Below are 24256 nucleotides of genomic sequence, written 5' to 3'. Positions count from 1 at the left end.
TAAAAATACTTTGTTTCCTGTTTTATGGATACTAAAAAATTATGAGCTACTGGTTTCACATATTTAACTGAAATGTTCGTTCTAATATTTTGCAGAAAGTTGTTAAATTATATAATTCGGTAAATTGGGGAAAGATAAAATTAATTATACACCTTTGCAGGTTGAAGAATTTTAATTCGCTAACAATTTTGCAGTCGGTATTTCTTTACCTACAACTATTTTATAGATACAATTTTTATGTACTTGCCTATATATATGTATATATATATACGTATAAAACTTCATTTCAGAAATATTTTTTCTGTATGCAATATGTAACACATAACAACTATGTTAAAAGAGAGTACGATAGTTCTAAGGAAGAAGTAAGATATATCTTCCCATCATACATAAAAACATATTGCCGTATTGTTCGGTCGTATTTTTATATAACTTCATAAACGTACATTTTTTTTTGCCTAATTTTAAGCAGTGCCCCTTTTTTGAAATATTAAAGATTAATTTTAATTTTAAATTATTTGTGGTTATGTATAAGCAATCTTTAATGATAGAAAAGCATCATTCTACGTACAAGCAAAAATAATGATAACTTCATTTAATTTTATTTATTTTTTTATATTTTTTTGTTTGCATGTTTGCTTGCTTGTTTGTTTGTTTTTCCCCCTCATTTTAACGGCTGACTAAATACCACCCGAAATGACTTATTATACATCTCATACTTATGGATAGTTTCATAAAAAAGTAGCTAAATTTAATATGCGCGTCAAATACTACATCAGCTTTTCCCTTAGCGCAATATTTTTATTACTTCACGAGCTGTCATATCAACCTGAAAAAAAAAAAAAAAAAATTCTAATTCAATTAAGTGCGAAAGAAAAAGAAGATATAAAAAAACATATCTTCTACATATTTAAATAATATATTTCCTTTGAGCTTCTATCCTGGTTGGAATTAAAAAAAAATATTGCCTTTTTCTAAAATCGTTTGCTTAAATTTTATGCTGCATTATGTAAAGTTGGTATCATGTATTGTTCGTGTATTCCTATGCATTCTGGAGCTCACACTTATTTTTTTTTCAGTGGCTTGCAACAAAGATATAAAAGTTTAACCAAGCAGTAGTAAGCTGTATATCACCCTCGTTACTAATATATCATACATATAACATAAAAATACATGTGCATATATATGTACACACGTATACACTCTTTTATGTATACATATATACACTTATTTCTCCTTCCCCCCAATTATTCAACACAATAATGTACGATGCTCACCTTGAGAAGCACGGTATCGACTACTTGTTCAGGAAAGATGTAAACAAGCTTGAAGGTATTAAAGGTAAAATAAAAACTATCTATGAAGATTTTCATGTGCATGAAATAACGAAAAATAATAATATTCTGCATTTGAACCACCTTATTAATAAAAAGAAAATTAATAAAATTATTGAAGATAATGAAAAAAATGAAGAAAGAAGTATATTACAAAATGTTAGTAACCCCGATTTACACTTAGACTTACTGTCTAAATATATGGACGATTATAACAGAAATGTCTTAAAGAAATTTTTAAATATCCTCTTTGAAATATATCAATTAAAAATGAAGACAGAAAAAAAGGATAATACACTCGAAAATATAGAAGTTAATAGTGAGTTCAAAAAAATTACCATCCCGTACTGCATTTTGAGTAACCTTGATGATATTACAATGGAGTATAAAAATAGTGTTCTTAATAATTTTATATGTGAAAACAATCAAATAATTGATAAATCAGCACAAACAAAAATAGTACGGAAAAATATTCACAATCTAATAAAACAATGTTATCCCTTTCTATTGACTGAAACTAAAAATGCTTCTTCAATGGAAACTGTTATATCACATGGAAATATACTAGATGATAATTTTTTGAAAGACAATTTGAACATATATTTGGCTGATAAAAAAGCAAATTTAGATGTACCAAATGATAGCAAAATGGATATTCCCGAAAAAAATGTTATCGAAGTCTATCCATCACTAATTTGTCTTAAGACTATATTTCCTAAATGTTTTTATAACAAGCTAAAAAGTAATACGAAAAAGTATCGTTCTGTTAAAAGTGTGGACTTGGAAAAGCTAATATGTGAACGGTTGGGCAAAATGGAAGATTTAAAAAGATGTTCAAAAAAAAATTCTGAACAACATGAACAACTTAGTTGCTCAGGAGAAGCCCAAAAAAAGGACTTGTCAGAAATACAAAATTCGGAGTATACTATCTCCAATTACAGTAATAATGGAAAAGACAATAATGATAAAATTAAACTAAAAAATATGCATGACTACTGTGATGATGATAGTAGTATATTTAGAAAGAAAAGAAAAGTAAAGAATGAAAATTCAGATGTGGAAAATTTATCACAAATAAGTTATTACAATTGCTCAAGTACTTTAAACATATTGGAAACCAATCAAAAGAAAGGAAGTCAGAATAGTGTGGGCACCCTCAATGTTTATAAGCCTCGCCCAACTATTAATTCTTATGAAAAAGGTGAAAAAACGAACTATGAAGAGGAAGATATATATTGCGATAATACCAAAAAAAATGATAGTGAACAAAAATTACTACTTTCTAGCAATAACAATAATAATGGTGCTTCAAAAGAACTGAATTACAATCATTGCAATAACGGGGGAAATGTAACCTTCTTAGATAATTTAAACGAAAAAAGGAAAAAAAAAAGTGAGTTAAAAAAGGAAAAAAAATTTTTACATTTTAATTTATACAAAGAAAATAAAGACATTTGTGAAATATTAAACAAAATAAAAATTAATTTAAAAAAAAAAAATGCAGATATATCGTACTGCGGAATTAAAGACAAAAGAGGAATAACTGTACAGAAATTTTGCATCCATAACTTAAGAAAAGAAGATATATTTAATCTGATTATTAACAATACCAACTGGTGTAATAATGTGTACATATCAAATTTAGAATATAAAAAGTACAGACTATCTCTAGGCGATTTAAAAGGAAACTTTTTTAAAATTTTAATAAGGGGTGTAGACAATGATACTCAAGAACAATATAAAATTCTTTCTGAAAATTTAAAGAAATTTGGGTTTGTTAATTATTATGGTTATCAGAGATTTGGTAGTAAAAAAATAAAAAATTATGAAATTGGAATTTGTATTTTAAAAAAAAATTATAAGCAAGCTCTTTTTTATATCATTGAAAATGCAGGACTGGATCATGAGAAGAAGAACACCTTAATTTCTTACCTAAACGGAATAACAGAGGAAAAAAGAGGTTATTCGAAAGAGGAGCAGGTAACTAATGAGGGAGAAGAAATAGAAGATCAACAGAATTATTATTCATGTAGAGAAATGGCACAGTTACAAAATAATAAAAATCAAGAGCAAAATGTACCTAACAAAAATGCAACATGTACTAGTACTCATAGTAATAACAAAACTTTTGACAAAAAGGAAAACATAATTTTAAAAAAAAAAAATTTTAAAGATGATAATCAATTTAAAATGAAGCACCACACCTCAAAGCAATATCAAGAGGACTTCCTTCCCAAAGAAATAAGAGAAATAATAAATTCTATATCAAATCATTCACATGTAGAGAAAACTATTTTAAGATCTTTGAAAAATAATAAAGTACTTAAAAATGCTTTTATGACTATACCCAAAGATATATTTTCTTTATTTATACATGCTACACAAAGTTTAATTTTTAACATACTAGTTAATATTAGAATGAAAAAGTATGGTTTTAAAGTTATAATAGGTGACTTAATTGAAATGCAAAATAATAATAGGGAAGATCTAAGTAGTGATCAGTCGAATGCATATTATTCTAACGACTCAACAACAATAAATGATGAAAATTTGTGTGAACAAAATATCGTTATGGTAACACAAGAAAATATTTCCTTATATGATATTTATGATGTCGTTTTACCTTTGCCAGGAGATAAAAATACCATTTTTCCTCATAACTTAATTGATGATTATAAGGAAGTATTGCACAAATTTAATCTCTCTTTAGATGACTTTAAATCAGAAAAAGGGTTCTTTACATCTTCTGGGTGTTACAGAAAAATTGTTGTTAAACCACATAACTTCAAATCTTTTTTTATTAAAAACAATCTAAACAACTTGAATACAATACCGTTCATCAAGAGTGACCTACATAAGTTGCTTAACGAGGAAAAGAAGGAAGAGAGAGAAAGACCCCATATGGAATACCATACTACCACAGTGCAAAAATGTGGTAACAAGTGCTATGATATGCGTGATAGCAATTGTGATGGCAATTGTGGTGGCAATTATGATGGCAATTGTGGTGGAAATTATGATGGCAATTGTGGTGGAAATTATGATGGCAATTGTGGTGGAAATTATGATAGCAGGGGTGATGGAAAATGTTATGGAAAATGTGGTGACAAGTGCTATGATATGAGTGATAGCAAATTTGATAGCAAATGTGATGAAAAAAAAATTAGTGCTCACTGCATAAATGAAGGTCGTGCACTTCATAATGAGAGGGACTCGCTTTTAGATACAGATCCAGATCAGACTGATCAGCTAAAGGAAGTCAATGTAGAGGGAACTGCTCATCTGGAAGAAGTTGAATTGAGGAATGAGGAACTAGAACAAATGGAAGAACACTTAACTTTTATCGCAAAGGATTTTTATCACGATCATTTGATTAAAGAAATACCAAATTACCAAACGACATCATCCATTTTTTTAATGTGTACATTGCCGAAATCGTCGTATATCACAGTTGCACTTATGGAGGTGCTAAATAATTAAATTGATCGTTTGTATGCTATGTGAACTTACACTATTATATTCCTTTTAAGAGAATAGCCACTTTTGTTTTATGTTACCAATTTCCATATATTTATACTACCTCTAAGAATATATACTCAAAAAGATCGTTTACATAGATAGAGACAATATTAATATTTTACTATATTTATAATTTTTTCTGCTTATTTGAGGAATGTTTTTGTCTCATCTTTTTTCGAAAGCATCCCAATACTATATATAAAATATATTATCTTAATATTTTATTTTATTATTTTTTTTTTTCCGTTTTAACGGTCCATATGAATTTAATACAGAAGAAAGTTTTAATTTTTTAACGTTATCTTTTATAATCTAATATAATAGTTAAGTTATATTATTTATCTTCCTTTTTCTTTTTTTTTTCTTTTTCTTTAATATTTTTCTCTTTTTTTTATTTTTTGGTTTATCTAACTAATAATAATACTCCATGAATATTTGCCAAATAGCCAAATTAAAATATATATATATATATATATATACGTATAACATATGAATATAAATTTACCTGTCTAAACATACTGTTTTCTAACTTTTAGAGGCTAACTTAAAATAGGTCAATTATTCAAATCAGTAGTTATCTAATTTGGGGAGAATTATGTATACAAATGCACAGCAGAAAAATTTAATGGATGTATAAATATGTGCGGGAAACGTAAACTTAAATATATATATATATATATAGGTATAGTACGTGTGCGCATAGGTATACAAATATCTACACGAGCGTGCACATGCATGCCAATATGTCCCCACAGGGGAGCTTTGAAAAATTAAAAAAATTTTAGCGGCCCGTTCTTCTGTGTGGCGTGATAAAAGGGCTTACCATCAGGTGATGCAAAAACCATTGGTATTGTTTTCTCAAAAAAACAATTACTATTAATAATAGATAATTCTAAGGAGTTTACTTCTTTCTTAGTTAAATTGTCCCTTTGCTTTACAAGTGTCTTATAATTTTTGGCATTTACTAGTGTACCAGTAGGAATATTTTCCTGGGGAGAAAACGAGAAAAGTTCATTATGAACATGCGGAATAATAGCACTAACAGTAACATTATTTATGGTAATTGGTTTAATATTAAGTACTGCAACGGTTAAGGTATTAACAAAATTTGGTTGGTAGGGTTGATACAAAACAGCGGGATATTTTTCATGATCCACTTCTATCTCACATACGGTTGCTTTCAGTAATTCTTCATTTTTTATAATATTAGTAATTTTACAAACTCTCATAATAACCTTCTGAATTTTTATTTTTGCACTTTCCACTTCAAATTTTTTAAATAAAATATGATCATTATTTATGAGAACCCCTTCTTGTAAATTATTTAACCATGGATTCAAATCAACAATACATTTTTTGGGTGCATTTAATTTTTTAAATATTTGTGAAGAAATTGATGGTACTATAATATCTAAATAATGTGCAATAAAATAAATAGATTCTAACATTATTCTTATAATATGTAACTTTTTATTTTTATCTTCATCTTTGTATTTCCATGGAGCTAAATCCGTGAGATATTTGTTCAAATCTTTGCACACATTAACTGTTTTCTCACAACATTTCTGAACACAAAAAGATTTCATATAATATTCTACTCTGTTAATAAAATATAATAGGCTAAAGGGTAAATCAATATTATATTCTTTGAATAATGGAGGGATTTTTGAATCGTTTGATAACTGACATAAGGATAATGTCCTTTGAACTAAATTGCCAATAGTATCTGCTAAATCAGAATTACACATATCAATTAAATTGTCGATATCAAATCGTAGATCGAAACCTCTCTTAGATTCTTTTATTACATGAAAACGAAATGCATCCGAACCATAAGTATCTATAATTTCCACAGGATTAATTACATTTCCTAATGATTTGGACATTTTCTTTCCATCTGCAGCTAATACAAACCCATGAGAAAATACCCTTTTTGATAATTCAATATTAGCTGACATTAATATAGTTGGGAAAATTACAGTATGAAACCATGCAATATCTTTTCCAATTATATGAACATCTACTGGCCAATATTTTACTTTTTCTTCATTCATAAAACAACTAGAATAATAATTTAGTAATGCATCCATCCATACATACATAACATGTTTTGAATCACTTGGAACTGCAATTCCCCATGTGAATTTAGTTCTACTACAGGATAAATCTTCTAATGGTTCCTTTAATCTTTGTAATATTTCATTTCTTTTCTGCTCTGGTTGAATAAAATCAGGATTATTATGTATGTATTCTATTAATCTGTCTTGATATTTTGACATTTTAAAAAAATAAGACGGTTCTTTCATTTTTTCTAATTTTACATTATTCATTAGATCCATATAATTCATTAATTTTGCTTCATTTTCCGTTACATATGTTTCTTCTCTAACATTATACCATCCTTCATATTCACCTAAATATATATCTCCATTCTTTTCACAAATATTCCATATTTCCTGCGCTATCTTTTTGTGTTCATCACGTGTTGTCCTAACATAATAATCTACATCGACATTTAAAATATTATTTAATTCTATAAATTTTAACACATTCATATCACATAATTCTTTCGGAGTCATATTATTTCTTGCTGCTTGATTTGCTATTTTCATACCATGCTCATCAGCACCTGTTGTAAAGAAGGTATCTCTTCCTATGTTTTTATGGTATCTTGCAATAACATCAGCTAAAACTATTTCATATGCATGACCAATATGTGGATCCCCGTTAACATAATTAATAGCAGTTGTAATATAAAATTTCTCATTTTTTATATATGCATTCATATTTTTTTCATGAATTTTTGAAATAAATAAATTGTATATATTTTTAAATTTATATATATTTTCCACGTTTTTTATAACTTTTTGTATATCAGTTAAATTATTTAATTTTTCAATGTAATTACTAATATTCACCCAGCTTTCTTTGCATATTTCAATATTTGAATGTTTCAATGATGTGTATACAAAAACATCCGCAAGGGATGGCTTATTTTCCCCATCGTCGCTACCATTTCCGCTACATATAAAATCTTTATTTTTATTTTCTGTTAAATATAGCTCCAACTCATCTAAACTTTCAATAATATTATTTTTATTTAAAACTTCAATATTCTTTTCCAATAGTTCACTCCATTCAACCCATGTTAAATATAAACGAAGTTTCTCATCTACACTTTTCTTATTTTCATTTCGTAATCGATGGAATAAAAAACATATTGCTTTTGTAGAACTAATAAAGTTGTTCTCATATAAAAGTAATGGCTTTTTATTTATTATTAAACTTTTTTCAACATCAAAACTCCTCGTATAAAAAAAGTCATCACACAGTTCAACACAGAAGTTATATATGTGCGCAGCAAGCATGCATTTTACTGTGTTTGAAAAATATTTATGCGGGTACAATATCATATTTCATTAATTGATATAAGTATTATCCTCTCTTTTTTAAATAAAATAAAGGCAAAAAAAAAAATTTTTTTTTAAAATTCAATTCTGTTATAAAATTTTAGTTCATGGGAAAATAAGGTATTTGTAAAATTGTAAAAAATCTTGCTAATACCTTCGAAAATTACAAAAAGTGGTGAAAAATTGGAAAAAAAAAGGTAAAAAAATATATAGCAAATGTTAAAAAATAAAAAAAAGGATACTTAAACCATTTAATGAACAACTGGATGAACAGATGGATGAACAACTCGATGAACCATTGGATGAACAATTGGATGAACAGATGGATGAACAATTTGGTGAACAATCGAATAAATAATTGACTGCACAAATAAATGACTATATATATATTAATAAAATCAATGCTCTCACCTGAAAAAAATTAGTAAAAGTTATATTAGTAATAATGATAAAGTTAAATTTTTCCATAAATTATTTTTTCTTTTAGTTATATATATATACATATATATATTACGTATATATATAATATTCATACTAAAGGAAAAATTCTGAATAATAATAATTATTCGTGCTTGGTTTAATGCATACACTTATTTCTGTCATATATATACTGCGAAAATTTATGTTTAATTATATACCTTTTTAATTATTTGTATTAAAAATGTAATAATAATTAAATGTACGTTTCGATTTGAACTACTTTAATACTCGTTTGTTATATATCTATATATACACATATATATATATATATTTTTTTTTTTTTTTTAAATTCTACAAATTTGAAAGGGCTTTATAAATATACAATATAAGATTGAAGTAAAAATCATACTGCATATACCAAGAGCTATTTTTTTATTTTTTAATCTCGATATGTACGTACGAATATTCCATATATATAATGAATATACATACAAAAGCATACATCAGAATATATATATATATATAATATTGCAAGTGAAAAATATGGCATCCTTTTGGTATACTTAAAATTTTTTTTTTTTTAATACGGTTTAATAAGCTTATTTTGAAAAAATAGTAGATCAAAAACGAGACAGAAAAAGAAACTGTTTCAAATGATTTGCCTTTTTATAATTTATCTTTTTTTATTTATTTTCAAAAAGAACTAAAACGCGATAAAATTACAAAAATGTGATAAAATTACAAAATATATTATAAAATTAGAATTGTATGTTATTTTAAAAATTTTTATTAAGTAAATTATATGTATTTTTTTTAATATATAATAAAAAAAATTTTGGGAAAAGAAAACAAAATTTTTCTTTTTTTTTATTCTTCTTTAAAGTAAATATTAATGTATTCCAGCGCCTACAAAATATAAGATTAAAATTTTAAATATTTAATTTTTATTAAATTTCTCTATGTTTATCTTTCTATTTTTATTTTACTTTTTTTTTTTTTTTTTTTTTTTATATATTCATTTAATCCCTACGGTAACAGCATCTTTATTATCCTTCATATTTTTTAACACATTTTTAAATTCTACTGAAAATGGGCTGCAGTGACTTTATAACGGGGAAAGAAAAGTATTGTACTGACGATGATCATATCATAATATTAAGATATGCATAAATACTTCTAGTTTGTAAATACATATACAGGAATGCATACATTTATACATACGAATATACACATAATTATATACTCATATATATATACAGGTATGTACACACACATATACACAGACATGTACACACACATATTAACTAATATATCCACTCGTATATACACTCATATATTTGTGAATAATTCAGTATACACATGTATATATAGAACTAGTATGGATAAAATATACTGAATGTACCATTCAGGTATTTGGTTGTACAAGCAAGATAATTTTAAAATATCCAACCAATTATTGCATTCCTCAACATCCATTAGGGAATGATTTGATTTCCTAAAAATAGTTTTTATGTAATAATCTTGTTATTAACTACTACAAAAATAGTTAAATTATATTATTTTTTTCTTTTTTCCTTTAATAAATATTACGAAAGAATTTTTTTTAAATCAAAGTAAATATTTGCCCATGCAAATAAAGTCAAACTTTTGGAAGATAATTTCACAGAAGTCCTATTTTTAATTAATTCATTTATTAGTCGTATCTGGGGGTTAAAAAAATAAAATAATATAAAAATGGAAACATAATTAAATCGTATATAAGAATATATTAGAGCACAAAAAATTTTTTACGCCTTTTTTATTTTTTTTTATCTATTAAAGTTATAACAATTATGCGTTGTATATTTCCTTCGTAAGAATCCAATAAGTTTGAGTTCTAAATTAAAAATTAAAAAAAAGGGGACAATGCAAAAAAAAATAATATATTCAAATATTTGTAAAATAATATTAAAGATAACTTCATTTAAATTGTTGTGAATATTTACTACCTCTCGTTCGTCCTTCTTCGCGTTGTGGTAATAATATAAATTATGTTCTGCATAAAAAACAAAGGTTTACACATCCATATGTATGTATTTATGTGTATATACATATATATATATATAAGTCTGCGCTCATAATAGGCATTGTAGGAAATAATATCATCGAAGCCGGTAGTCCAGAAATAGATAACCTAGTAGCAAATTGTGAACTTCGTTTGTTAGATAAATAGACATATTGTACGAATCATCATATATCTTGGAAGAAAAAAGGAAAATAAATCATTTGTATATTCATGAATATATCATCTATTGTTGTTATAAATGGTGTAAAAATTATTCGTAATTGTAATATATAAAATCATTATTTTTATTTTTTTTAACTATCATAGACTCTTCAATAGAATTATTTTTCAGCAAGAGCATGGACTTTATTGTTATAGCGTAAAAAGAGCTCTCTAATTTGATTTGACTAATGCAAAAAAAAAAAAAAAATAAATAAATAATATAAAATAAAGCAAAATTAAGCAACAAAAGTAAAATATGATATAATAAAATACAATAAATAATCAAACATATGCAAGATCTTCGTATAGGTTATGAGTATAGTTCTTATAAACTTTTTTTTTTTTTTTTTTTTTTTATATATATTCTTTTTGTAAAGTGGTATAACTTATTCTGCCTAATAAAAGAAAAAATTTCTCTAACATCATAGAACTTTTTCTTGTTTAGAAACTCTTCCATACATAATAAAATATATTTGTTAGAAGGGGGGCACAATAACCATCCATTAAAATATTTTAAAAGCTTCAAACGAGGAAAAAAAAAGAAAGAAAAAGCACTTATTAATGGAGAGATAAACATTAAAAGAAATATTGATTTGTAAAATAACTTATCGTAAAATAAAAAAAATAAAATAATAAATAATAATAATAATGATAATAATAAATAAATTGTATTTCAAACTTATTTATTTTATTCCTTTAGTCTTATATAGGATTTTTCTTTTTATTCATAATGTATGAGTACATCTTTTGCTTCGTTAAGTTGATTAGTCCTCAAAATGAAAATAAAAAACATATTAACATCTTGCTGAGTATTTAAGTTTCTCCCAAAATTGTAATAGATGTTTAATAAATGCAAAGACAATTTGTAGTCCTCTTCCGTCTTAGATCTGAAAAAAATATTTAAATTAAAATAATTTTTATCTTCTTGTAATGTTATTTTATATTTTTTGTTTTATATTTATGTTTGATATGTATAAAATCTATCTACAATTTAAAAACTTCAAATAAATCGTCCATTCTTAGTTTGTGCAACTGATTCTTTTTTGCATAGTTTTCCAATATATCTATTTTTGATTTAATCAGTGAGGTGTTAAAACTGTTAAAAAAAAAAAAAAAAGAGCATTTACAGAAATATATATATAAAAAAAAAAAAGAAATAAGTATTCAACATACATTTTCATACTGAAAAGGAAATTTTCATATTTAATTACAATGCATTTTTGTCAGTAACTATACTTATTTCCAATAATTCTATAATTATTTCACAGTGTGTAATATTACTATCTTGCACTTCGTGGTAAAAAGGCAGGCCTTAGTCGGTTTGTTTTCATGATGTTACTTGTATATTAACGAAGAAGCACAAAAAAAAAAGAAAAAAACAAAAACAAAGTAACAAACAAAAATGTATGCAAACAAACAAGAAAGAAGGAAGAGAGACGAAAAAGGAAAAATGAGGACTAACGACGAAAGAGCAATAATACTCCCTTATTAACGAATATGAAAAATATTCATACAAAACAGCACTGCTTCATATTCATTAATATGTGTTATTATAACATGAAATTATTTAATATGAAACAAATGTAATACAATTATTTTTGAGGTGCTTAAAAATTTAATGAAAAAAATGTATTAATTTTACATATTTTAAATTGTTTTAAAGTTTTCTTTATATAATAAATATAACATTCAGAAATATAGAAATGCAAAAACAAATAAAATATTGTAAAATAATTGGATAATATAAATTAAAACAAGGAATCGACAAAAAAAAGAAAAAAATAAATAAAAATGAATATGCATGTATATATTGAGTTTGTATACATATAATATGCTTAGATGTATATATATACATGAATGTTGAATAAAAGTATTGAAAAGTTTATGAGAAACATAAATTGTGAATAAAAATATGCACAAATATATACATGTATATATAATGTTTATCCCATATAACAAATGTTGATAAAATATATTAAATGTATGTATACGTTTTTACTAATACATATACTTAGTGATTTAAAAATTCAAAATAATATATTGATAAATACAAATTCAAATTTGACTAAATGCATACAAAATGTGTATATTTATTTGTGTACGCATAATTGGTTATTACATCTCTTTGATTTATGTTTGCTCGTAAATCTCTTCAACATTTATGTTTTTTTCTTTTTTTTCAAAAAAAATTATTTCATATTGTTTACCATCCAATCTAGGGCTTCTGTAATACCCAGATTTTTAGTTGCGCTTGTACTAAAGATGGCCCATTGCCTATCTCTTATTGATGTCAAATTTAAATCTTTTGATATTTGAGAAATGGAAAGACAATCTTTTACATCTTGTTTATTAGCAAAAATAACTAATAAAACTCCTTCTAAATCAGGTTCCTTTAATATCATATTAATTTCATATTTGGTACTAATTAATCTTTCACCATCTGAACTATCAATAACATAAATAATTGCATTTGTATTTTTATAGTAACACCTCCAATAAGGTCTAATAGATGACTGTCCTCCCAAATCCCATACTTGTAATTTTAAATTTTTGTAATTTACTGTTTCTACATTAAAACCAATTGTAGGTATTGTCTGAACAATTTCACCTAATTGTAGTCTATTCAATATAGTTGTTTTACCAGCATTATCTAAACCTAATATTAATATCCTTATTTCTTTATTCGAAAATAAACGAGAAAATACTGAGGAAAATAATATTCCCATTTTATATATATATATATATATATATGCCGCACTCTTTCCCTGTAAAATAGGTACTCTGATAGATATTTACATATATGCGCATATACACACATATATATAAATAAATGTATATATTGCCTATCCTAAGATGTCATTAATTTTTCTCCCCACACACACTTCAAATTCTTCACTCTTCTTTTTTTTTATACTCTTCTTTATTAGCTTCGTAAATTGTTCATAATTTTTTTTTTTTACAAAAAAGTTGAAATTACACACACTAAACATGCGTTTTTACGCGAACAATAAAATTCATTTTTATTAATACATTATTGTTCTCATTCATTGGACATAATATTTTCGAAATTGTTAACAGTTATTAGAGTTATTCCTGTATTATGTTATATAGTGTGCTTTTTATTGATGTAATATATTTATGCTTACTGCATTTCACTGCGCTATATAGTATATTCTTAATTCTCTGACTTTGTTACTGTGCTACTGTGTAATTATGATTATCCTAGTTCAGTCTAACGATTAATTGGGGAATTATTTCATGCATTTCTCGTATATCATGTATTTCATATATTTCATGTAATTCATGTAATTCATGTAATTTATGTATATCATGTATATCATGTATATCATATATTTTATGTATTTTGCTTATTTTTTTTTTTTTCTTTTTGTCCCTGTTTTCCTTTTTTTTATCACGATCTTACAATTTTGCCATTATATAAATTTACAAAACTTATATTTTTGCTTTAAAAATGAAACAGCATAAGCAGTGGCATAATGCATAAAACAAATTCCTTTCCTTTCGTTACGTTTCGTTAATTTTTTTTTTTTTTTTTTTTTTTTTGTTACTACTATCATATACGTATTATTATTGACTATATGTGCAAAATTTGTTGAAGTATATTTTTTTTGTTCTTTCTTCTTTCTTATGTTTAAAAGAAATTATAATTTTTTTCTTTACGGGAATACAGCTACGTGAGAATTCATTTTTAAACATGAATTCTTTACATTTTATCTAATTAAGGATATAATAATTTTTAATAAATGGTAAAAAGGTATGTAAACAATTAAATTGTTTTTTTTTTTTTTTTTTTTTTTTGTTTATAAAAAATAATATGAATCAACTTTTGCTAAATAAAAAAAAAATTATTTTATTTCCTAATAATAATACAAGAATCAGTTACACATTTTTTCTGCATGTTGTTTTATTCATATTTTATAAGTAAGTCTTTTTTTATAAGGGAATATTATTTGAGAACGAAATTACACGATTTAGGAAAAATTAATTATGAGAGATACGTGTATTATCATATAACAAAACAGGCCTTATATATTTTTCTAGAAAATAAATATGTGCGATATGTGAGTAATAATACGTATGAGAGGGTTCCTAAAAAGGAGGTAACTGCGTATAAATCCATTGAAAGGGCTGAACCGAAAGAGGTGCAACAACATCAGCAGAGGAACGAACAGGAACACATTATAAAACAATCGGGAATAACAAAAAAGGAAACAAACAAATCGGGAATACTCAAAGGGGAAGAAATGAGGTCTAGTAAGGGTAAAAACGATGAAATGACTTTAGAAGATGTCAAATCGAGGGTTAAGGAAAGGATAGTGCCTACATATATTGAAGTAGATAAAGTATGCAATATAATGAACAAAGAAGGAAGTATAAACTCAATTATTTACAAAAATAATTATCCTTATTATAACATAGATCCATCGGTTAAAACAAAAAAAATTCAAATATATTATAACTGTGAAATGTTTGATATGGATAGAAAAATTAATAAAATAAAAAAGTTTTTATTAAATGGTAGCCCAGTCGACATTCTCTTAATTTATAACAGTGACGCCACTATTAGAAAAAAACTTAACAAAAAAAATAAGTATAGGGAAGATGAGAACAAAAAAAAGCATAGAAATTTTTCAAATTTTCAAACAAGTAATAAAATTACAAAATTTACAGAATCGCAAAAATTAAAAGACACCAAGTACTCTTTACATATATACTTCAAAATAAACTTGATATTAAATCACATAAAAAAAATTTCAAAAGTAGACGAAATATTCAGGCATATCCAAAACAGTAACAATATTATTCTAATAAAAGCCTATCCTAAGTAAAGCTTTGCGTGTCTTACGCGCCAAGGAAATTCGCTCAAGTGTAAACATGTACATATACACATGTGCATGTACATATGCATATGTAATTTCTTTCCCATATTATACCATTATATCCTGTCTTGTGAAACTTCTTCCCATCTTACCTCGGATAATATACAAAGGTGCTATTAATAGAAGTATTCGATATAATTTAAAAATACATTAGTTAAAAATAGCGCACAAGGAACATTTTGCGTCTTTTGATTTATTGTCATTTTTCCATATTATACACCCAGTTTATTATTCCTCAGTTGTAAATACATTTCTAATAAGTTGTTACTTTTATTTTAGACAAAACAATTTATTCAACATTTAAAATTATTTGATGTTTCGTTTAAATAAATACATTAAGCGTTTGACGTAACTAAAACAAAGCTGAAATGAAAAGAATTGCAACGAGGTGAAAGGACGTGAAAGAAAATTAAAAATAGGGTAAAAAAATGAAACAAAAAAAAAAAAATAAAAATAAATAAATATGATGATTCACAAATAATGTAACACATTTTATAATTCTTTAAAAACATCCTAAGCATAAGAGAATGTTAAAATATGTGCATACGTAAATATAAAATTAGGGTTAGCACATTTTTGTTTTCTTTTATTCTGAAATCTTATTTTATGTAAAATCAAACAAGAAATGATAGAATATCCTATGTAGATTATACAATAACAAATGTTCTGCATTAGGGGAAAGCTAACATTAGTAACACATGTACAAACATTTAGAAAAAATTAAAAAATAAAAAATGGCATGAGGTCTTATTCTGTGTACACTTCTTTACATGGAAAATACATACTTACATATGTACACATACATGTATATATGTCCATACTAGGAATCCCATGTAAAACTTTAAAAAATAAAGTTAATCATCCAAATCATGTAAATCAAATGTTTTAATAGACGCATTATTCGAGCTACTAAGATCAGCTAAGTTACATTTGCTTACGGCTGCCTTTCCATATTTCTCATACACCTCATTTAATTTTTCAAAAACCTAAAAAATAAAATAAAAAAAGGGGAATAAGTATCTCGCTACGTAACTATTCTAACACATAAGTATTTACGGGTACACATAAAATACTTGTACATATGAATAAATAACCACAGACACGCATACATATATGTATATATATATATATATATATATATATATATGTGCAGCACTTACATTCGAAACATTCGAAAGCTGCCTCTTTTTTTTAAATTGCGAAAGTACGCATGTCTCCCAAGTAATTCTAACAACTTTAATTTTATCATCTGATAAGATTACAAATGGTTTTAAAAAGTACAGCAAAAATAAATTCTTAGGGCATTCACTGAAAAGGGGGGAGAAAAAAAAAAAAATAAAAATAAAATGAATAAATATATAAAACAATAACACATTATTACTTTATTGACCAAAATTAACATAATATACACGTTTATGTGTTAAAGTTATAATAAAACGGAGCAGGTAATATTCATTTTAAGTAACATATTTACAAATAAATTTTCTTATAATTTCGCTATTATTACTGTATTATTTTATCACACATATTTATAAAAATTTGCCTATCATAAAAATGATTACTCCTGAAAATGTAAAAACAAAATTAATAAATGTTGTTAGAACAATCCAAATGTTTTAAATTCTATCCTTTTTTAAACTTGATATTTTATTGATTGAATATGTTATTATTATATTTTATTTTTTTCTTTTTACTTTGCAAATGTGATTATAACTGTTTTTATTAAAGACACTTCGTCTCCACCCGTGAAGGAACGACTCTGTAGTTTGTAATTGTTTTCATTTGTTACTACTATATCTGTATATTTACGAAAAAAAAAAGGGAGAAGTAATAATATATCATTTTCAATACTTTCAACTTTGTAAGTTCATTCTTTTTTTTCATTGTATGAACCTTTTTTGTATTCTTCTACTGGTAATAACTCTCCATTCCCCTTAAAAAAATTGCTTTTAAAAAAAAATAAGAAAAAGTGAATTATAAGTTTTATTAAATTGTTATAAATAATCTATATTTTACTTCTTTTTTTGTTAAAAGTATTGTAACAATATAATTAAAAAATAAATTTTTTTTTTCTTAAACTTTTTTTTCTTTTTTTTGCAATACTATAGACGGGGGCACCCCTTTATTAAGAACAGGTAAAAATAGCTTGAGGTGTATAAGCGAATAGCTGCAACTTCATCTTTGCATAACCTGAAAAATGGGAAAAACGGTGTATATATATACACGTATGCGTACAAATATATATATTTATATACATGCTTACGTAGAAACATATATCTGCATAAAATGAGTAAGTATTTACGCGAACATGTTACATCTAAGAGTACACTTAAATGCACATACATATACTTATGACCATACTCCCATTCAGAACGATGCGATAGAAGGGAATATTTAAAATCAATGGTACCTAAGAAATATGGGAAAAAGACAATTCCTAACTAACCTGGCATCATCAGTTTTTGATACTATCCTAAAAATAATTTTTGAAACTTTTCTGCGTAACGAATAATTTAGCGTCTTAAATTCTAAAACATGAAACAAATAAGACATAAGTATTTTTTGTATTGAACAAGGAAAGAAAGATATAATTTTATCATAATTTTTTAAAATCGCTTTTTTAACTAATACATTTGAATCTCTTAAAAAATAGTAAATAAAAAAGTGGAAAAAAAATAATAATGAATCATTCGTGTAATACTTTTTAAATTTCTCTATAAATTTTATATAAACATTTTCATATTTATTAAGAAATTTTTTATAAAAGAAAAAATTTTCATTTTCCTCATTTATAAAAAAATCGCTTTCATATAAATTTGCATTGATTTGCTTTTGTATTCTTTTTATTATCTTATTATAACTTTCTGAATTTTCAAATTTATCTGTTTTTTCTTTATTTTGATTTGTTCCATTTTTCTCCGAATTTATATTGCGCTTGTCTGTCCAATTATCTTCCCTATTATCTTCCCTATTATCTTCCCCATTGTCTTCCCCACTGTCTTCCCCATTGTCTTTCCCATTGTCTTCCCTATTATCTTCCCTATTATCTTCCCCATTGTCTTCCCCACTGTCTTCCCCATTGTCTTTCCCATTGTCTTCCCTATTGTCTTCCCTATTGTCTTCCTCATTATTTTCCTTACTATCTTCCCCATTATTTTCCTTACTATCTTTCTCATTATTTTCCCTATTATCTTTCCCAATATCCTTTCTCTTAATTTCCCTCACAATTTCTATACTCTCTTTTTTCCCCCTTTTGCTCGTTTCTTTTTCCTGCTTATATGTGTCATTACAATTGTTCTTCTCTTTCTTTCTCTCGGTTAACCGGTTCGATCTGCTCTTCACATTAGTCGAAGCGCTTCTCAAACGAACTACAACTTTATCTCCCCTAATGTTGTCTGTATATGCATTCTCCTTACATTCATTGTTCAACTCGTCTTCTACTAATTTAATATTTTGTATTCGTTTCATACTATAATAAGTCGCATAATCATTGTTAAATGTGTGCATTATTTCTGTGTATTCATTTCTTTGTACATTTTTAAAATCATTTCTGTATTTTTTATTTTCTGCTTTTATGGAATGTGATAAATGGAGACTACTAGTATTTTTTCCTCTTCTCATTCTATTATCTTCCTTTCGTATAAGGTTGTTCAATTTTTCTTGTTCCTTATTTAACTTTTCAACATTAATTTTTAAAAATTTTGCGTCGAATAAATTATGTAAAATATCATAAAATAAGGATGCTATAATTTTCCTTATAAAATAATACGGGTATGTACATATGAAAAAAAAAACATGCGAAAAGAATCTAAAGAAATATTCTCTAAAGATTAAAATTAACATGGGTATATGTAGTGCTGAAATATATACTGCATTTATATTATGTGAGACAATAATATTATTTGGCGTGTCAAAAAAAAATTTTTTTTTTATGGAATCAAAATCAATGGCTCCAATGTTGTATATATCATTGTCATCATCATTATTATCATAGTTAATAGGATCATTATTTCCCTTTTTATTTTTATTCTCCTCTTTCTTTTTTTTTAAAAAAATTTTACCATATATCATACTGCTTTTAATTAACTCCAACTCGTTATAATAACATCCTTTTATTAAATTTATATCGATTGTTTTGTCATGGTTAAATGTGTTATCTATATCAGTTAAGTCATTTTCATTTAAATGAACAAATTCGTTTCTCCTACTTTCCCCCTCCATGTATCCAACATTTTTTCCATCCACACCTTTCTTTTCTTCTTTCTGTTCCTCTTCCTCGGTTTCTACTCTTTTTACCGAGTGATAATTATCAATTCTTCCGTAACGGTCGTCATTGCCGTGTATTTGAAAAAATTGACTTATGCTTACACAAAAATGAGTATTATTAATTATAAGATCATTGATTAAATTATTATTGAAAAAAATTGACGAAGACGACAACATACCGTTTGATGATGCTGAAATTGACGGAAGCATAGAAGTTGAGTAAGACGTCTCTAACAATGCAGATGAAGAGGGAATTAATAATGTTCCCCCCTCTTCCACTTTTTCATTAATCTTAATAATTCCATTATTATTTATATCCTTTTCTTCCAATACTTCTTGAGGTTTTTCATAATATCCATTTATTATATTATATTCATTGTGTTCTATACATATGTCACCTGCACCTTCAATTAATATACTCGAAGAACTATTTGGTTCATTACCCGATGAAGATGAATAATGAACATCCTTTTCTTTCTCATTTTCTTCCCCTTTCACGTATGTTTCCCCTTTTGCCTTCTTCATTATTTCTACTCTATCCATCACTTTTACATCCCCTTCCTTTATCTCAAAGCACCCCTCACTGGTCACTACCGCTACACCTTCACCTTCACTTTTAGATGGGTATATAAGGGCATTTTCCTCCGTCGCTATTTCCCCAGAACTTTTGCTTCTTTCCTCTTTAATACTGGAGTTACAAGTTATCATATCATGATTTAATCCATTCGACTGTGTCGTAATTTTCCCATTTAGTTTTACATTTGCTTCTTCACTTTTATTCTCATCCTGTAAATGTTCGTGCAAATTGTTAATTTCATAATTTCTTTTAATCAATAAATCACCCTCTATTATTATATCTTCCCTTTCCAATAAATTATCATTTATACTCGAACATCTTTTTTCCCCTTTTTGTGGTACAACAGAATGATTTTCATTAGTAGTAGTACTACAACTACTACTCCGTACTTCTTTTTCTATTCTCATTATGTTCATATTTATCAATTCGTCCACTATTAGCCCTTCCTTATCCTCTTTTGTATATGCAATGTCTTCCTTTATAGAACGAAAGGAAGGGTGAAATTCTCTTGATGGTTTTGAAACGAGATTAGCAAGACCAATAAGGGATTCAGAAATAGTCGTACGATCTATGTTATTTTTATCAACTTCAAACCCTTCTTGATTAACATCTTCAATTGGTGCTACTATATCTTTTTCTATACCTTCGTTTGTTTCTGCCCCTTCTATGTAGGTATTTTCATCCTTTGTTATATTCAGAAAAAAATAATTGTTCTTTTTTTTTGCCGTTTCGTTTAAGTAATTTAATGTAAACAGATGAGACGAGAAAACATTGTTAAAAAAGAAAATAATTTTGTGGACATAAAACGGGTGTATTAAATTAATATCCTCAAAAATGCATATAAAAAATAGTAAGTTTATTAAGGAATAATAAAAAATAAACAAATTTCCATTTCTTAAAAAATTATTAAACAATGGTACAAAGAAATTAAAAAATAACGTTTTCGAATATAAAGAAGAGATATGAGCACAATTATAAATATTTATTATTTTAATTATATCATTTTCATCATTACACATATTTTTAAAAATAAGAAAAATTCTTGATAAATCTTCTTCTTTTAACATTTTACAAATATTATAAAAATAAGAAGAGGTGTATATTTTAATTTCTTCATCTTTTTTCTTAAAAAAATATTCAGTATATGGAATTAAAAAACTGAATATTATGTCTCTCTCAAATATATGACATATCTTAATTAATAAAATAAAACCAATTGCTTTATACTCTTCATTTGTTATAAGAGATAATATAAATGGGAATATAATATTCTTTCTATATTTTGAATTAATATGAGTAGATAATATTAATAACGATTTCATTACATTTCCTATGATACTTTTATTATCATAACTTTTTATAAATTTATCAAGAATTGGAAATATCAATTTTATTATGTCTTCACAACCATCACTGTCATTATTATTTTGTAAAAGGTATGCACATAAGTCTCCTATTTTATTACATATTTCATTTTTTATTTCTATGTTATTATCATCACTTAATTTTACTATTAATGGGTAAATATATTTCTTAAAATTCTCGTAATTTATATTATTTAGTAATTTCATTAAATCTTTCATAAATATTATCTTTCGGCATTTTAAATTACTGCTACCAAACAAAACTGCCTTCTCTAGTGGACTTATATTTTCATCAATTTCTTCATTAATGTTTTCTATATTCAGTTTAAAGAGGGTAAATGTCAGACCTGAGAAAAAATCAAGCCCATACGCAAAGGCAAAAAGAAATTTTTTTTTTTTTTATACATGCACGTGCATACATACATTAACATTATGTCAAAATAATTAACTTTTAATAGATAAAATGAAACTTATATGTTTAATTTTTAAAAGATATCACGCACATACGTACATACATACATATACGTGTAAATATATCGATAAACGTATGGAAAACGACGTTTTCTAGATGTATTTCTCATATGTTGTTATGTATTTTTATAAATTCTGTCCATGTCTAGTTCCTCTTATCATAAAATTCTTTTTTTTCTTTTTTTTTTTCATTTTTCATTTATCTTTTTTTTATTACTAAAAAAACATAAATAGTATTACCTGTTAACTTTGAAAAAATTCCATTATTTTGATTTACCATTTTTCTGTACTTGCTTATTATTGCAAAAGTTTAATTTCTTTCAAAAAGAAAATTCAAAGAAAGCTAAGAGAAATAAAATAACTGTTCAATATTTTCATTGTTATTTTTAAAGTCATTTCTAATGATATAAATTCCAGATATCTGATTGGAATACAAAATATCAGTGCTTGCTTCAGACGTTTTTAATTTGATAATATGTATACACCCCTATTAAATTATTTGGCGAACTGCTCTTTCTTTGATTGAACCAATTTAAGGAATGGAAAATATTAAAATGGAGCTATGGACTAAGGTCTCACACACATCCACGAGCATATATGCACATGTTTATTTACATACATACATAAAAACACACGCACATACATACATATATACATACATATATACATACATATATACATACATATATATATACATATATACATACATACATATATACATACATATATACATACATATATACATACATATATACATACATACATACATATATACATACATATATACATACATACATATATACATACATATATACATACATACATATATACATACATATATACATACATATATACATACATATATACATATATGTATGTTTATTTTCTGGACTCCTATTTATGTTACTGTCATTTCACTTCAAAAAATGAAGACGATTAAATGTTTGCTTAAACTCCTTTACAGATATATAATGACAATTCCTTTGAATGTGAGTCTTACTTATTGGTTTATTCTTTCTCAAAATACAAACTGTTTTTAATATTATTTTATTAACATATGTACGTATATACACGATAACATGTGCTGCTTTTATTTCGCCTTTTCAAAAAAAATGGGAAAGAAATCATTCCGAAAAAGATACACATGGATACGCCCTTACGAACATATAAAAAATGTATTTACACTAATGTGCGTGAATATATATGTATATCTTTTCATAAATATGAGAACATATAAAAGTACCATTACTTAGGTTTAAATAATAAAGCACGTTCACTAAACAAAAAAAATAAACACTCACACATATATATGTATAATTATATATATGTATATAAATACGTACATGTATATGATCAAATATTATCTATATTTTCATAATGTTTACAACCAGGTATTGTTTTATTATGTCAAGCAGAAAAAAAACTCTTAAAAAAACTGCTTCCTTTTTCGTTCATTTTTTTTTTTTTTTCCAATTAATTTTGAAACAAATGAGTTAATTTTAATTGTTTTGGGGAATTTTTTATTAGCCTAATTTTTAATTTAATGCAAAAATTAGGTTAAAACATCAAAGTGAATGTACTACTGCAGTTAATGTACAATAAAATTCCCAAATAAAACAAAAATATAAAAAAAAATATAACGCTGATAAAAGTAAAATATATATTTTTTTAGTTGTTTACTCATTTTGTTATACACATGAGTATCATAATTTTTTGGGTTACTTTACC

General features: G+C 25.4%; 6 protein-coding genes across 6 annotated transcripts; 2 read left to right on the top strand and 4 right to left on the bottom strand.

Annotated features, from left to right (window-relative positions):
- Positions 1 to 1262: 1262 nt before the first annotated feature.
- Positions 1263 to 4814, top strand: MKS88_003411 (U2 snRNA/tRNA pseudouridine synthase; the record flags this gene model as incomplete). The annotated part of the gene is made up of 1 exon (XM_067216499.1): positions 1263 to 4814. One exon carries the CDS (start codon positions 1263 to 1265, stop codon positions 4812 to 4814), a length of 3552 nt encoding a protein of 1183 aa, XP_067073141.1.
- An 809-nt stretch (positions 4815 to 5623) lies between these two features.
- Positions 5624 to 8266, bottom strand: MKS88_003410 (methionine--tRNA ligase; the record flags this gene model as incomplete). Its single annotated transcript, XM_067216498.1, has 1 exon — positions 5624 to 8266. The coding sequence occupies one exon, from the start codon at positions 8264 to 8266 to the stop codon at positions 5624 to 5626; it is 2643 nt and encodes an 880-aa protein (XP_067073140.1).
- Positions 8267 to 9550: 1284 nt separating this feature from the next.
- Positions 9551 to 12280, bottom strand: MKS88_003409 (uncharacterized protein; the record flags this gene model as incomplete). Its single annotated transcript, XM_067216497.1, has 12 exons — positions 9551 to 9589; positions 9714 to 9777; positions 10086 to 10178; positions 10274 to 10386; positions 10512 to 10559; positions 10672 to 10718; positions 10857 to 10920; positions 11047 to 11134; positions 11336 to 11469; positions 11692 to 11836; positions 11938 to 12045; positions 12231 to 12280. 12 exons carry the CDS (start codon positions 12278 to 12280, stop codon positions 9551 to 9553), a joined length of 993 nt encoding a protein of 330 aa, XP_067073139.1.
- An 858-nt stretch (positions 12281 to 13138) lies between these two features.
- Positions 13139 to 13675, bottom strand: MKS88_003408 (ADP-ribosylation factor; the record flags this gene model as incomplete). Its single annotated transcript, XM_067216496.1, has 1 exon — positions 13139 to 13675. One exon carries the CDS (start codon positions 13673 to 13675, stop codon positions 13139 to 13141), a length of 537 nt encoding a protein of 178 aa, XP_067073138.1.
- A 1191-nt stretch (positions 13676 to 14866) lies between these two features.
- On the top strand, positions 14867 to 15799 carry MKS88_003407 (translation initiation factor IF-3; the record flags this gene model as incomplete). The annotated part of the gene is made up of 1 exon (XM_067216495.1): positions 14867 to 15799. The coding sequence occupies one exon, from the start codon at positions 14867 to 14869 to the stop codon at positions 15797 to 15799; it is 933 nt and encodes a 310-aa protein (XP_067073137.1).
- A 905-nt stretch (positions 15800 to 16704) lies between these two features.
- MKS88_003406 (armadillo repeat protein) lies at positions 16705 to 22808 on the bottom strand (the record flags this gene model as incomplete). The annotated part of the gene is made up of 8 exons (XM_067216494.1): positions 16705 to 16836; positions 17011 to 17158; positions 17358 to 17414; positions 17545 to 17647; positions 17744 to 17796; positions 17954 to 18040; positions 18297 to 22404; positions 22769 to 22808. The coding sequence occupies 8 exons, from the start codon at positions 22806 to 22808 to the stop codon at positions 16705 to 16707; spliced, it is 4728 nt and encodes a 1575-aa protein (XP_067073136.1).
- Between the last annotated feature and the right edge of the window lie 1448 nt (positions 22809 to 24256).

This window comes from Plasmodium brasilianum, chromosome 10 (assembly GCF_023973825.1).
Source record: "Plasmodium brasilianum strain Bolivian I chromosome 10, whole genome shotgun sequence".
Classification (NCBI taxonomy): domain Eukaryota; phylum Apicomplexa; class Aconoidasida; order Haemosporida; family Plasmodiidae; genus Plasmodium; species Plasmodium brasilianum.
This window is presented reverse-complemented; position numbering and strand designations above follow the sequence as displayed.